The 13,871-nt window shown below is 30.8% G+C and overlaps 1 protein-coding gene across 2 annotated transcripts; it reads left to right on the plus strand.

Annotated features, from left to right (window-relative positions):
* Positions 1 to 9,947: 9,947 nt before the first annotated feature.
* On the plus strand, positions 9,948 to 13,266 carry LOC124827938 (adenine phosphoribosyltransferase 5-like). 2 transcript variants are annotated; one of them, XM_047301128.2, is made up of 6 exons: positions 9,948 to 10,134; positions 10,293 to 10,403; positions 11,196 to 11,288; positions 11,916 to 12,065; positions 12,380 to 12,438; positions 12,847 to 13,266. In XM_047301128.2, exons 1-6 carry the CDS (start codon positions 10,038 to 10,040, stop codon positions 12,916 to 12,918), a joined length of 582 nt encoding a protein of 193 aa, XP_047157084.1. In that variant the 5' UTR covers positions 9,948 to 10,037; the 3' UTR covers positions 12,919 to 13,266. The 2 variants fall into 2 exon arrangements, with proteins under 2 accessions (XP_047157084.1, XP_047157085.1); XM_047301129.2 differs by lacking the exon at positions 11,196 to 11,288.
* Positions 13,267 to 13,871: the final 605 nt, after the last annotated feature.

Raw genomic sequence — 13,871 nt, forward strand, 5'->3', positions numbered from 1 at the left:
TGCCGAGAATCTCATGGAGAAGACTCTTAACTTCTCGAATGAACTTGTTGCAAAGGTCATATTTTATAAGTATATGACTAATGGCCTATAATCTGACTAGTATTTGCAAAGTCATACTATACAACGTGGACTCAAGGATCACATTTTCAAGTTATAATAAGGAATATTCAAGTGGTACGAATTTGAGGAGAAATTATCTTCAAGAAGGAGGGTATGATAGAAGACTATATTCTGAACATATATAAGAAAAACTTGAGAAAAAACATTTGCAATTCAAAGGATTTATGAGAAGGTCAAAGATCAAAACATGTCTCCTTAAATCTTATAATTTTTCGTGAATGAAAAAACTTAAAAAAACATGAAGATCATGAGCATAATTGATGAATAATTTAGAAAATTAAATAAATTGTAATTTTATTTTAATTTTATAGAATATTAAATTCATCAAGTGAGCAAATTTGTGTTTACTAAGCGAGCGAGCCTCGCTAAGTGAAAGTCTGCGTCTGTAATTTTTGTTTTTTGTTATTTTTATGTGTTTTGGACTTTGAGCTTTATTTTAGAGTTTTTATGTTTTCTTAAACTTATGTGCCTATATATATATATATATATATATATATATATATATATATATATATATAGTATCAAAAGATGATGTAAACATTTTTGGGTCATATTATATGCATTTGCATTCTTTGAGAGAGGATTTGGTTCTTGTATTAGAACTCTCATTCTTATCAAAGATTAACATCTTTGTGGCGAATCTTCACTTGACTTATCAATCTTCTAGATTGTGACATTCTCATCCTTGTCTTATTATGCATTCTTCTCTAATTTATTTTTCTTATGCCTATTAAGGATTCCAATTCATAAAAGATCATACTCTTTCCTAGATCAGATCATATCAAGTTCTCTAAGTGAATTATCTTCCATCTCATTAGAGGCAACCCCTTCAACTCGCCTCTCATGCTTATGTGAATCTTTTTAAGGACGTTGAAGGATTGGAAAAAGATGTTATTAAAGACATCTACTTTAGGTCGTTAAGTCATCTAATGGGACAAAAGAAAATCATCAATAAATTCTACCATTTTAACTTAAAAGTGAGGTAAATTATCATCTAAAAGAGAAGTTATATGGATGTAAAACACCCTTTTATATATGTTAACATTGCCTCTTGCCATTAACGTTGAGCCAATAGGATTTGAAATGTTACATGACATGGCATTACATGTTACATGACATGGCATTACATGTCATCATGTGGTGAACAACCTTGACCCACTTCATCTTAATCTATAAAAAGTTTAAAACTTTAACATATTTTTTTAGAAGATGAGATGAAAACATTGAGTGAAGACCAATAAAAAAATTTGTTTGTAAATTTTTCATTAATAAATCTTACCGATGAAATTCTTGTTATGTCGTTAATTACCAAAGAAAAAAATTCATCGACAAAATGCATCGATAAACACCATGATCTAATACATCTTCTTCTTCCTCCCTCATTCCTTTTCTTCCTTTATTTTTCTATTTTCATGAATTCTGTCACCAATAAAAAGAAAATCACAAGAAGTCATCGTGTGAAGGAGGAAGAAATCCCATGCAGCTTTATTCTCATTAAGGTAAGGTTGTAGTGCCATGTTTTTGCAATGTGTGGTCAGCATTGGTGATGTTCCCTCTCGCATTATTGCATTGACATTGTGAGACCCTTGCAGCTATGTGAGCAGGGACTCGCCAGAGAAGCTGAAACGCAAACACCGCAAAAGGAAAAGAAAAAGATCTTGTCGGTGGTGTTGATGGCATGTCTAATCATTGACGTGGTAAGCTCAATTGACGGTGGGGGCAATGATGATGAAACCCGGGTTGAAGTGGTGGTGGGTTGTTCATGGGACAAGATGAAGAAAGGGATATATGTTGACACTGAACATGAGATTTGGACGAAAAATTTGTTCTTTCTTTATTGACATATTTGTGTTCGTCGATAAATCTATTGATAATGAATTATGTAATTATTGATGAATTTACCAAACAGATTATTCTATTGGTAATATATATTTCATTTACCAACGAACTTTATCAACAAAAAAAATTAATCGATAAATGTGGAATTCCTCAATAAAAATAATTTTGTAAAAAAAAAAGTAAACGTATTTCTTACCTAATATAAGAAAAAACAATGATACTTTGACAACATTTGTTGACATTTTAACACCATCTACGTGTCATTCTGTAATTGGTTCAAAATTATTTCACAATCAATAACAATAATCATAAACATTAACATTGACCAATCATAGAATGATACGTAGATGATGTTAAAATATTATCATGTTATCTTATAAAAAAACTGTGTGAAATTCCTCAATAAAAATAATTTTATAACATTTTGAAGATTAAAAAAACGAAAAATAAAATAGAAATAAGCCAAGAGAGAAGAGCCATGGAGACATAAAGAAACATGTCCGTAAGATATACAATGATGAGTTTGATAACTTTTTCATGATTGGTTATTAAACTAGTATTTTCACTTCAAGGATCAAGCTAAACTGGTACAACACGTATATAAAAAATCAACACATATTTTAACGATAAGCATGTATCCACAATCATGGTAACTTCAGTCACATCAATAAGAAGAAAATAGCATTATAACATACAAAACATGATTAAGAAAATCATCACTAGTTATTATTTAAATGGTTGATACAAAATGTAACACTCAAGTTGAAGGATCAAAATATTTTTAGTTTAAATGATAAGATTATCATATATATATATAAGTAAAGATATATTTAAGCCAACAGAAAAGAAGTATACAAATTAAATTAAAATTGTGTAATACAGATATACTAATTTTTATTCTGATCATGTGTGGTGTTAAGTTGAGATTTTGGTATTATAGAAAAAGGAAAAAGCATGGAATATTATGATGTTATTGGAAAAGAAATTGTACGGTGGATGTAATCTAATCTAAGGTCAAGATCTGAGACTTCCCACGTCGGTACTTCATCAATCACGAGAGAGAATACATAGAATGTGACGTGCTTTTTCTAGATACACTAACCATCATTAATCAAGTGATTATTACGAGGTAAGAGATAATTTCAAATTCTAAGTATGAAAAATATAAAACCATTCTTTTATAAATTTATAGTAATTAAAAAATGATTTTAAATTTGTAGAAATGAAAAAAGAAGAAGTATCAATATGTCTTGACTTGATTAATAAGGGTTATTTGAATTGTTAGGAGTGATTAAATGAAAAAAAAATTAATATATTTATTTGTGTAGAGAGTTGGAAAATGTGATAAAAATGATACTGTAATCTGAGGGATGTGATGGGAAGTGTAAAGGTGATAATAACTTGAATATAATGGAGCTCATCCCTTATCTTCTTGTTTATATACAACTCAAATAATGATGAGTGTCTCTTTTCTTAATCCAAAAGGTTGAAAATGTATCTCATTTAATCAAACATTGTATACTTTAGTTCAGATAGTTTTGTCTTTTTTTTTATTTAATACTTTTGACTTTGTTTTCGAAAAGGAAGTGGGGTTATTAAAATAATTTGAAAAATCAAAAGCTAGGTTTTATCTTCACCGGTATTTCTTTATCATATTTTATTTTTGGGTTAATATTTTCTTTTGTGTTTTTCTTTTTTCTTTTTAATTTAGTTTGTGCATAGTGATGATACTGTGTTCATTTTTTATTGATAGGTACTAAAAATAAATCAATTACAGGCTACAAAATTTTTTAAAAAATATTTTACCTTCACCAGAACTACAACAAAAACATAGCTCCAGACACCAAAATCAAACAGAAACATTTTAGGAACAAAAATATATTAAACTTTTATTGAAATGTGCTGGTTTTGAATTTTTTTTGGGTCTCTCAATTCTTTATCTATTTTTATTCCCTTTTTATTATATAATTTCACTGAATTATGTCAAGTAGACACGTACCGAAAAATATGGAAGTAAATATAAAAGTATATAAGATATAAATAAATTCTTCAATTATTTTAAAAAATCATTTGAAAGAATTAAATATAAATCAGTAATACGATATGTACATCAAATAATAAATTTTATTAAAATTATGATATTATATTGAGATTGTAAATTGAGTGTTGCTCAATCTTATTAAACCAAATTTAATAAATTGAGATTTATTTTTATATATTATTTAATTTTATATTTAATCTGTCTAAACTCTAATATAAGTCACACAAATTTAAAAATAATACCAAAAACTGGAAAAAGTTATTATAAACATTAAAAAACATAATTTAGGAAAAAAAAAGTTTAAGTTTAAAACTTTTATACATGTGGTTCCTAACATTGCAACTTTTATGAGGAAAGGAAGAAGATAACATTATCAAACTAAACTAATTATAAAATTTAACTAGATTTTTTTCATTTTATTTTGAATAATAATATATATGAAATTTAATATTTTTTATATTAAATATTAAATATTAAATATAATTATGTGACGAAAGGTGGTGAGTGAAAACCTGGGGAGGTGTCAGTCATAAATCTCCTGCATTTGGGTTTCATGCACGTGGACTGCTCTCTTACAACAATCCACACACAACATCTCTCAGCGCGTCATTTAGATAATAAAACTTTTTTCCCACATAGCACTGTTAAGCAAAATTTTTAGCTACGTAATAATATTTACTATGATAACATAATTTATTATTTATAGACAACAATTAATATCCGATAATTGAATTTTTATTTTTAATTCTTTTTTTAATTTATTATCATATTATTTATATAAGAATTTTTTATTTTTAAAATATATATTTATTTTTCATTTTTAATACTTAAATAATAATCTTCTCTATTTTTTTAGATTTTAACCAATCTTTCAAGTGATCAAGTATTATAAGTTTTTAACAAATTAATTCCGATAATAAGATTAGACTCACCCAACAATCAAACCATCACGGACTCTTGATTGATAAAATAAATTTTATTCATCAAATAATTTATTCACTTAACAACCCAAACTTTACGAGCTTTATTCATAAATTTCACCTAACGAGTAATACTCTCTAAGCTTTCTAAATTTTAAAGCATAAAATAACTCAACCATAAATTTCATCCAATGAGTAAAACGATTTAAGCTCACTAATATTTAAAGCATGAATTCACTCAGTAAGCGAATGACTCAACTAATAAATTTGCATAATTTCATAAATGTGTGTGTCTACAAGGGAGAGAGAGAGAGAAAGAATGGAAGAATATCGATGAAGGGATGAAAAAGACATATCAATCTTTTGATAAAATATGTTTCAAATTACATTAGTACAAAAGAAGACATAACATCTTAAATAGGTTTTGAGAAAAAGGAAAGGGAACCCTAGATAACTGATTGAATTAGTTAATCAGGAAACTAATCATGAATAGAAACTCTAAAATGGTTTCAATACCTTCCCCTTAAGTTCGATGGTGAATACTCAACATCCCAAACTTGAAAACATTCATCTTGAAGTTGGTGTAGTGAATGGATTTTGTGAAAACATCAATGAGTTGATTATTGGAACATATCAAAAGAGAATAAATAGATTATTTTATAGTCTTTTGTGAACCACATGACAATCGATGTCAATGTGTTTTGTGCGTTCGTGGAAGGTAGGGTTATGGGCGGTGTGTCTAGCAGATTGGTTGTCATAGTAAAGAATGACAAAAAGATCAGTTTGAACGTGCGGGTCGTGAAAGAGGTAGCTAATGCATTGGATTTCATAAGTTATAGTGCCAAGCGCCTTGTATTGAACTTCTGAAGAGGACCTGAAAATAATACTTTGCTTCTTTAATTTCCATAAAACTAACAAACTCCCTAGAAAAATACAATAGCCTATAACACTACATCTAGTTTTAGGGCGAGTTTCCAAAGGGCAATATACATAAAAAAAAAACGAAAGTGTAACAACCAAGTTATAAATAAAGTACAATATACATAAAAAATAGAAAAACGAAACTAACCTTGAAGGTGGGTTCGCCATCGGAATAAAGCGCCGTCACCGGTGAGGAAGAAAGAAGAACACATCGATGCTCCAAAGTTGATCTATGCACAAAATCAATCGGTCAAAACCAAAGAAAAATATACCTAAAGTATTCAATAAACGTGCATTTGTGTTAAATGAAAGAAATATTACTTTTGGTGGTCACGAAAATGTTCACCGGAGTTGTTTACACTCGTGGAAGAAGGATTTAAGTACAGAAAGTGCATGAAATGAGGTTCTGAGCAAAATAAATACCAATAGGACAAACCCTCTAATTGGCTCAAAAATTCATTTTGTGTTCTTGAACACCATTAGACGTTGGACTTGCCACCCAATTATGTCTAATTAGTCCAAAATGTAGTAAGCGTCTTTTTAGTTCATGTTTTTAATGACTCACACAGTAATATATGACATTAGACAGGTGAACCATTGACGTCAAATAGTTGTATGATGTCAAACATGTAGACCACCGACGTCAAATAGTTGATTTAATTACAAAAATGTCATCGATCATCTTTAACGTTGACTGTTTTGCGATCTGACATTAAACGTGTGAAGTTGAAGACAAATTTCGCACTAATGTCAAGTCTATTATTCAGAGCTTTAAGTTTAGTGTGATGAACTTGAAACTCACCACAATGTTGAGTTTGTAGAATCTTTAAGTCTTATTCAAATTTATACTATATAATAGTTATTACCTATTGAGATTCTCTACGTTTTTCTAGAAAATACCTCCATATAAGTATTGATAACACTCACGATGTGAGAATCTATTCCTTAGTATTATGACATTGATGTTTGGGTCTTGCTTTGAATAAATATTGTATGTAACATGATTGAAGAATAGTTTTACCCAAACTTTATGATAAATGCCAAATATTTTTATTAAAAATGTATGAGGTACTTCCAAGATCAACAAAATAAGATTTTCTAAGAGTTAGAATTAATAACTAATAATTTATTATCGATTAAGTTAAAATATACTTGCCGAAAATTTTCTAAAGCTCAAATCAATAAGAATTTAAAAAGAATACTTTATAATATATAAATGAATAAAGTTAAAAAGAATACTAAAATTTAATAATATATAAATGAATAAAGAGAATTAAGTGAATAGTTTATTATAAATTATAATATACTGAATATAAATTTCTTGGACCCATAAATAAAGAACATATAAAAAATTTAGCTACCTTATGTAACATCCTCAAATATAGTATAAACTATATTATAGATCTATTACAAATAATAATATAAAAGATCAGTTATCCATGAGTTGTCAAAGTATTTTAACAATACAGTTATCCAAAATAACTATAAAATTAAAATCTTTAAGAAAATAGATACTACACAAAACATAAGAACAAATCGATCAGTTATACAACACCCTGTATAAACCGAACGGTTTATAAAATGTAAACATTAAATCTGTTGAACGATCGGTCCTAACTAAACTGCAGGTTTAACGGCTTCCAAAGCCTGCTCCAACGAACAATCATCATCTTCTGCTCACATTCACAGGTTGATCATTGTAATAGAGAAGTCGACCGAACGGAAAACATAAGACAAGACAGGAAAAGTAGGGTGAGCTAGAGTAATTTAATTAATCCAATAAAACATATAGTTCAAACAAATACAAGAGTAAGCAAAAGCCAATCATGTCAATCATGCAACAACCAAACATACATTTCCAACAATGACCGAACATATAATATGTGCAATGACCGACCACTTTTACTCTGATTGTCTGGACTGTATGAATTGTGTAGCTACGACGTTTTTGCACCCGGTTGGTGTAGTAGCTGGGATGCCCTCAACAGCTGCCACTGGGGCTAGTTCGTTATACCTCGCCCAAGTTACACTTATGGACTAGGACCTCCTACCATTCTCACACATGAGTTACTCCTCTCTACGTGAGAATGAGTAATCACAAAATATCAAGATAAACGCCAACTTAGCAATACCCACATTCATACTCTACAATTCCATAACCATTCCTGAGATATTCCTCCTTGGAATTCTCTTCTATATTACTTAAAACACCATCATCATTATATAACATATAATTCCATTCAACAATCATATCTTTACTCATACAATCGAGAACTCTGTGAACGTTGGAGACCGAACGAAAAGATCAACATAATCCATGCTCAAGACCGAACAGGAGAAACCCTCCCTACATAAGAACATGACCGAACGATCATTTAGAGAGAAACTCAAGCAGGAGTTGAACAATTGAACTTATACCGAGAACTTATGATTTAGAACGAACACTATTGGCTTAGACCGAATGCCATTGGCTTAGGTCGAACACTATTGGCTTAGGCCGAACATTATTAAAATCGAATACAAGTACCAGACTCAGTACTACGAAGAGACCGAGTGCTAGTACAAGACCGAGCACTACCAACAACGAGCGCTAATACAAAACCGAGCACTACCAATAACGAGCGCTAGTACAACACCGATCACTAACACTAACATAACTGCTAGTACAAGACCGAGCGCTAACACTAGCATAATTGCTAGTACAAGACCGATCGGTCATTAACTGAAATCCCACATAAGCAGAACTCAGTTAAGACCGAACACAATATAAACTTAGCACTACTAAGAAACAAACGCTAATACAAAACTGAGTACGACTAGAGACCGACCACCCACCTAATATTGAACTCATTTTCCCCAATTTCACCATCACCCTTCCTCACAGTTCACTCGGCCATTGAACCAAAATTCTACAGAATCCCAAACCTCATGAACATAACATATAAAAGTCCACACCAAGATCACTGAACATCAAATAATTCATTTTCACACACATGTAGAATCATCAACAACATATTCATACGTCAAAATCAAGTAATTAAATTAGCTAGTTTCCCTTACCTTTTTAACTGAACAGTAACTCAGCTCATAGCAGAATTCATTTCCCCAAAACCAAAACTTTCTAGAATACCTATAACCCACGGATCAAGAAGGAATAATCAACCAACAGACCAAAACATGATCAAAATTTGTGAAAAGATGAAACAGATGAACACATGCAACCAGAAATTTGACTTGCATGTGCCCGAAAATAGATTTCTTAGGAAGAGAATGAACTTACCGGCTACAAACTTGAATTTGATCGGTGAAGATGGAAGATTTTCAGACTTTGATTACTCAACACTATCAGATTGAAAATCAGAAGAAGAAGAAGAAAGTGAGAATTTTGTAGAGAGAAGGAGGAGAAAAGGATTCAGGAACGTAGAGAGAAAAAGTGCATGCAGAGGAGAGTGACACGAAATTTTGAAAAGTTCCTTTATATACTACCGTCAAAACCGATCAACCACTAAGCTACGCACACCTGTCTTCCACTTTCTAAGTTTGTAAAATCTTTACGCATACACCTGACTTCCACCCACGGCTGAATTAATGGTCATGAGAGCCTTAAACAATTTTTATTCTAAAATTTGAAATTATGATAGACAATTTAGTTACAATAAATTATGTTATATATATATATATATATATATATATATATATATATATAATTCAGATTTGATAAAATATTTTCTAATATCTGAAAAGATAGTACACCCAGATTATATGTTTTAACTTTTAATTATCTCCACACTTTTTGCTACAACAACTAGTATAATTTTTGGTCTAAATATATTCGAGATTTCATAGGAGCAAAACGAAAATACTTTTGGCACCAACCAACCATCTTTGTAATGTTTTTGACTTTGCATAGTGAAGGCATTTGAGTGCAGAAAAAGTTACGGAAAAACGACAAAATACCAGTGTGATACACGTGCTCGAAATTCGCGTTGTCGTGCCACTTCCCACAACCTTGATTAGTTGTCTTTTAACTGTGTTCTAGGCGTTGTTGGCTCAACCTCAAACAAAGTTCACTGCCCCACACATCAACCTCAAAGTCCTTCACAACACAACACACAATCATAATAACACTTCCTGCAACTACATTTTACTTGTTCCCAAAGAAAAAGAAAAACAACACTTTTTCTCTAACAGAGACCATGTTTGTCCTGGAGAATGGTGCGAAGAAGGGGGAAGACCCAAGGCTTCAGGCCATCTCCCAAGCCATCAGAGTGGTGCCTCACTTCCCCAAACAAGGTCTTAATTTCATCATTATAATAATACTAATGTCTAGGACTAATACTCAAGATAGTAATACTCGTGAATGATGATGATGATGCTTGGTTTCTTCCAAGTTTTTCTATTTTTCATTTCTTACCCATTATGCTGTTGTTATTAAATTAAATGAACCACAGGAATAATGTTTCAAGACATAACAACATTGTTGTTGGATCACAACGCGTTCAAAGACACGGTTGACATTTTTGTTGATCGTTACAGAGACATGGATATTTCTGTTGTTGCTGGTAATCTAACTATATTTTACTCTAACTTCCTCTGCATGAACGACCCTTTTAGAATTCAGAACCATGTTTTCATCTTTTTTATTTAACTCTTAGTTATTGTTACTATTGAAAGACTAGCAAATATGAGTACTGTAGTGTATGTATGGAGTTCTTTGCATGAAAAATGAAGTAAATTTTGTGGGAAATTGAGGTTCTGCATCAGCCATGTTCTTCTTCTGCTTTAGTTTTCAAAAGGGTTTCTTTTAGCCTTGTTTTTTAACGCAACTGATATATCAAATATTCATAGTGTATCTGTTCTTAGTCCTCATTATATATATGTTGAACTGTTTTTCTTAGTCATTGTAAGGGGAATGACTGTTTAAACTTTATGTTGGGTAAGAACTGAGTGAGAGTAACTTTGTTCTGGTTCAACTTGAGAGGTACCTTTAGGTAACAGTTAAATCAAACTCAGACATGATAACAAAGTTGTATTTGTCCGTAATTTTCCATAATAATAAATCTTGTGTTGGAGTCACAATCACAGTTGCATGATAAGCCATTTTAACTTTTTAAGCAAAAGATGCATTCATTGAATCTCTAAGTTGCATACCTTTCATGAAGGGACACTGAATTAAACTATTCAAATGGCACTACTAAATCATGTTAAGATTATGTTTTTGGCAAATCCATTTGCACTTGCAACCCTGTGAAGATGTTCAATATCTTAATAATGATGACCCTTCTCAGTTAGGAAATGATGGCTTTTATTGGTTTACATGCTAATGCAATTGGATTGGATTGGATTATATGAAGGGGTTGAAGCCAGGGGATTCATTTTTGGTTCCTCAATTGCGTTAGGCATTGGTGCCAAGTTTGTTCCTTTATGCAAACCTGGAAAGCTGCCAGGTATATCTGTGTTGTGTTGAATGTAATTGAGCACTACTATTAATCTTAATTAATCTGTTTTAATTTAAAACTAGAATGTACCAAACATAGGCTAAAAGAAATGAAGAGCATTTTGGGTGGATGGCAGGGTCTATTCTGAGTGGAAGGGCCTTGTCATAGTCATATATAGTTTGATCATTCATTATTACTTTGGGTGCTGTTTTACTGTTAATGTTTGTGGATTACTAGTTCATCACAACTCATTTGGCTCCACCTTTAGCATTTTTTGTTCTTAGAGGAAGAACCTAAACAAGCTCCCAAAAGAGATACATATATATGGAACTCATCATTTTAATTGGAATAGATTTCTGTGGATGTACTGTTCTTGATCTTCATTGAGCAATCTAATCAATATAAATCCACTATTTGACATAACACAATTCATTCTGGTTACGAAAAAAAGATACTAAATAAAACATGTTGCTCACTTTGAAACAGTTCATTTTCTTGTAAGTTGAAAGTAATACTCACATGAACAAGATTCTTAGAATCTTTCAGCTGTGTCTGTCAATTTAAACTGCTACTTGTTCCAGTGCATTGATTTGGTCTGCAAAGTGATGCCTAATCTTTGACTTGGTTCATGTTTAGGGGAAGTAATTTCTGAAAAATATGTTCTAGAATATGGCACTGATTGTTTGGAGTTGCATGTTGGGGCTGTTCAGTCCAGCGAACGTGTCATAATTATTGATGATTTGGTGGCCACAGGTGGAACTCTATCAGCAGCAATTAGACTTCTAGGTGATTTGCTCTTGCAGCCTTTTATGATTGAAATAACTCTTTTGTTCTATATTCTCTTTTGGAAGAAAAAATCTCTTATAAAGTGAATGTGTTTCTGTGGTGAGTAAGTAAAGATGCATTCAGCTTTGATTTCTCATGATTGTAGACCATGATTCACTTTAAATTAAGGGTTCATACATGTAACTGTCTTGTCACACTCCTAGGTAACTACTAGAAATAAAAAGCATGTTTAAATATATATAAAAAAGCTTTATGAATTAACCCCCATTTTTTGTTGTTGTTCCTAAAATGGTTAAGTTTCTTTTCAATTGTAGAACTTGCTGGTGCTGAAGTAGTGGAGTGTGCTTGTGTGATTGGTCTCTCTGATCTCAAGGTAATGGCTAAACTGAATCAATGTTTTTGTAAGTTGTGTTTTACTAGCTAGTCTTAGAAAATTCCATCTTGTTCTTGACATGTTCTTGACATGCTAAAGTAAAGTTTTTTATCAAATTCATTACCTTTTTCTCATACTATGAGTGATCCCATAATGGTTAGAAATAAGTGTTGGAAATCCCATGTAAGAACAAATTACAGTATATGAGTGTGGGTGAAATCTCACATTACTCAACTTAGGATTGATTTAGCATTAATCTTACTACTTTAATATCATTTTAAGATATCTATAGTTTGAAACTATATAGCAAATATCGATTGGTATGTTCCATGATGTGATTTATAAGACATGATTTCTTATTTTCCTTTTCAAATCAATGGAAATGAAAACACAATAGCCTTCTTTCAGGTACGAAGCAAGCTTAATGGAAAGCCACTTTATATCCTTTTGGAGCCACGTCAACCAGAAAATGGTTATTGAAGTGGAAAGTGAAATTACACACTACACATGAAGAAATGGTTGCATATAATGACCCTTTGGAGTTTGGTGAACTCTACAATGGCTTTGTTTGGAGGTCTAACAATGTCAACACGTTTAGGATTTCAAACATCCTTAGCCAATGAAGGAATCGTTATGCTAATTTAGAGACATTTCAATAGAGACCAAATGGTACCTTAATTTATTCTTTATGGAACTTGATGTTCTTATCCCTTATGTTTAGGAGTTATGATTAATATGTGCGCCTCAAGTCAAGATTGAACTTCCTTTTGGGCTGTTTCATATTATACACTATTAATGTTCAACACAGTAAGTTTTTTTTTTTTTTAACATATGCTTGTATTGTGGCTTGTCACTTTTTTAATGAATAAATTAAGGGTTTTGGCTTGGAAAATAGAAAAGATTTTAAATGGTATCGGTTTTTCCTTATGTAATAAGTTTAGATTCTTTTTTTATAATAAGACTTTTCTTCTTATGTTCATATTTGTATAAGTTTTGTTGACAGTTGTTTTTTCTTCCCATATTCATAATTGTATATGTTTTTGAAGCTATTTTATTTATTTTACACGAATTTGGTTTGGTTCAAACGTTTTTTTTTCTTTTTTTATTGAATTTTTATGTAAGGTCAAAATGATAGAGGTTATTTAAAATATAAGTATATCTGAAATGTCAAAATATATAGTAATACTTAACATAAATTTTATATAATAAATACAATAAAGGTTTTGTGAGATAATAATTTTAGATTTTTTCCAAATATATAATATGATAAACAATAAGATGTGATGAAGTTAAGTGTAAATTGTGGTACCTTGAGTATGTTTGATATTTATGGTTAACTTGTTTCAATAGTAACATCTCTTTTTGGATTTGTTTCCATTCATAACTTTAAAAGTAAGTATTAAAAAAAAGTTTTTGGTAAAAATCTCATCTAA

Source organism: Vigna umbellata, chromosome 1, assembly GCF_029865625.1.
Source record: "Vigna umbellata cultivar VRB3 chromosome 1, Vumbellata_1.0, whole genome shotgun sequence".
Lineage (NCBI taxonomy): Eukaryota > Viridiplantae > Streptophyta > Magnoliopsida > Fabales > Fabaceae > Vigna > Vigna umbellata.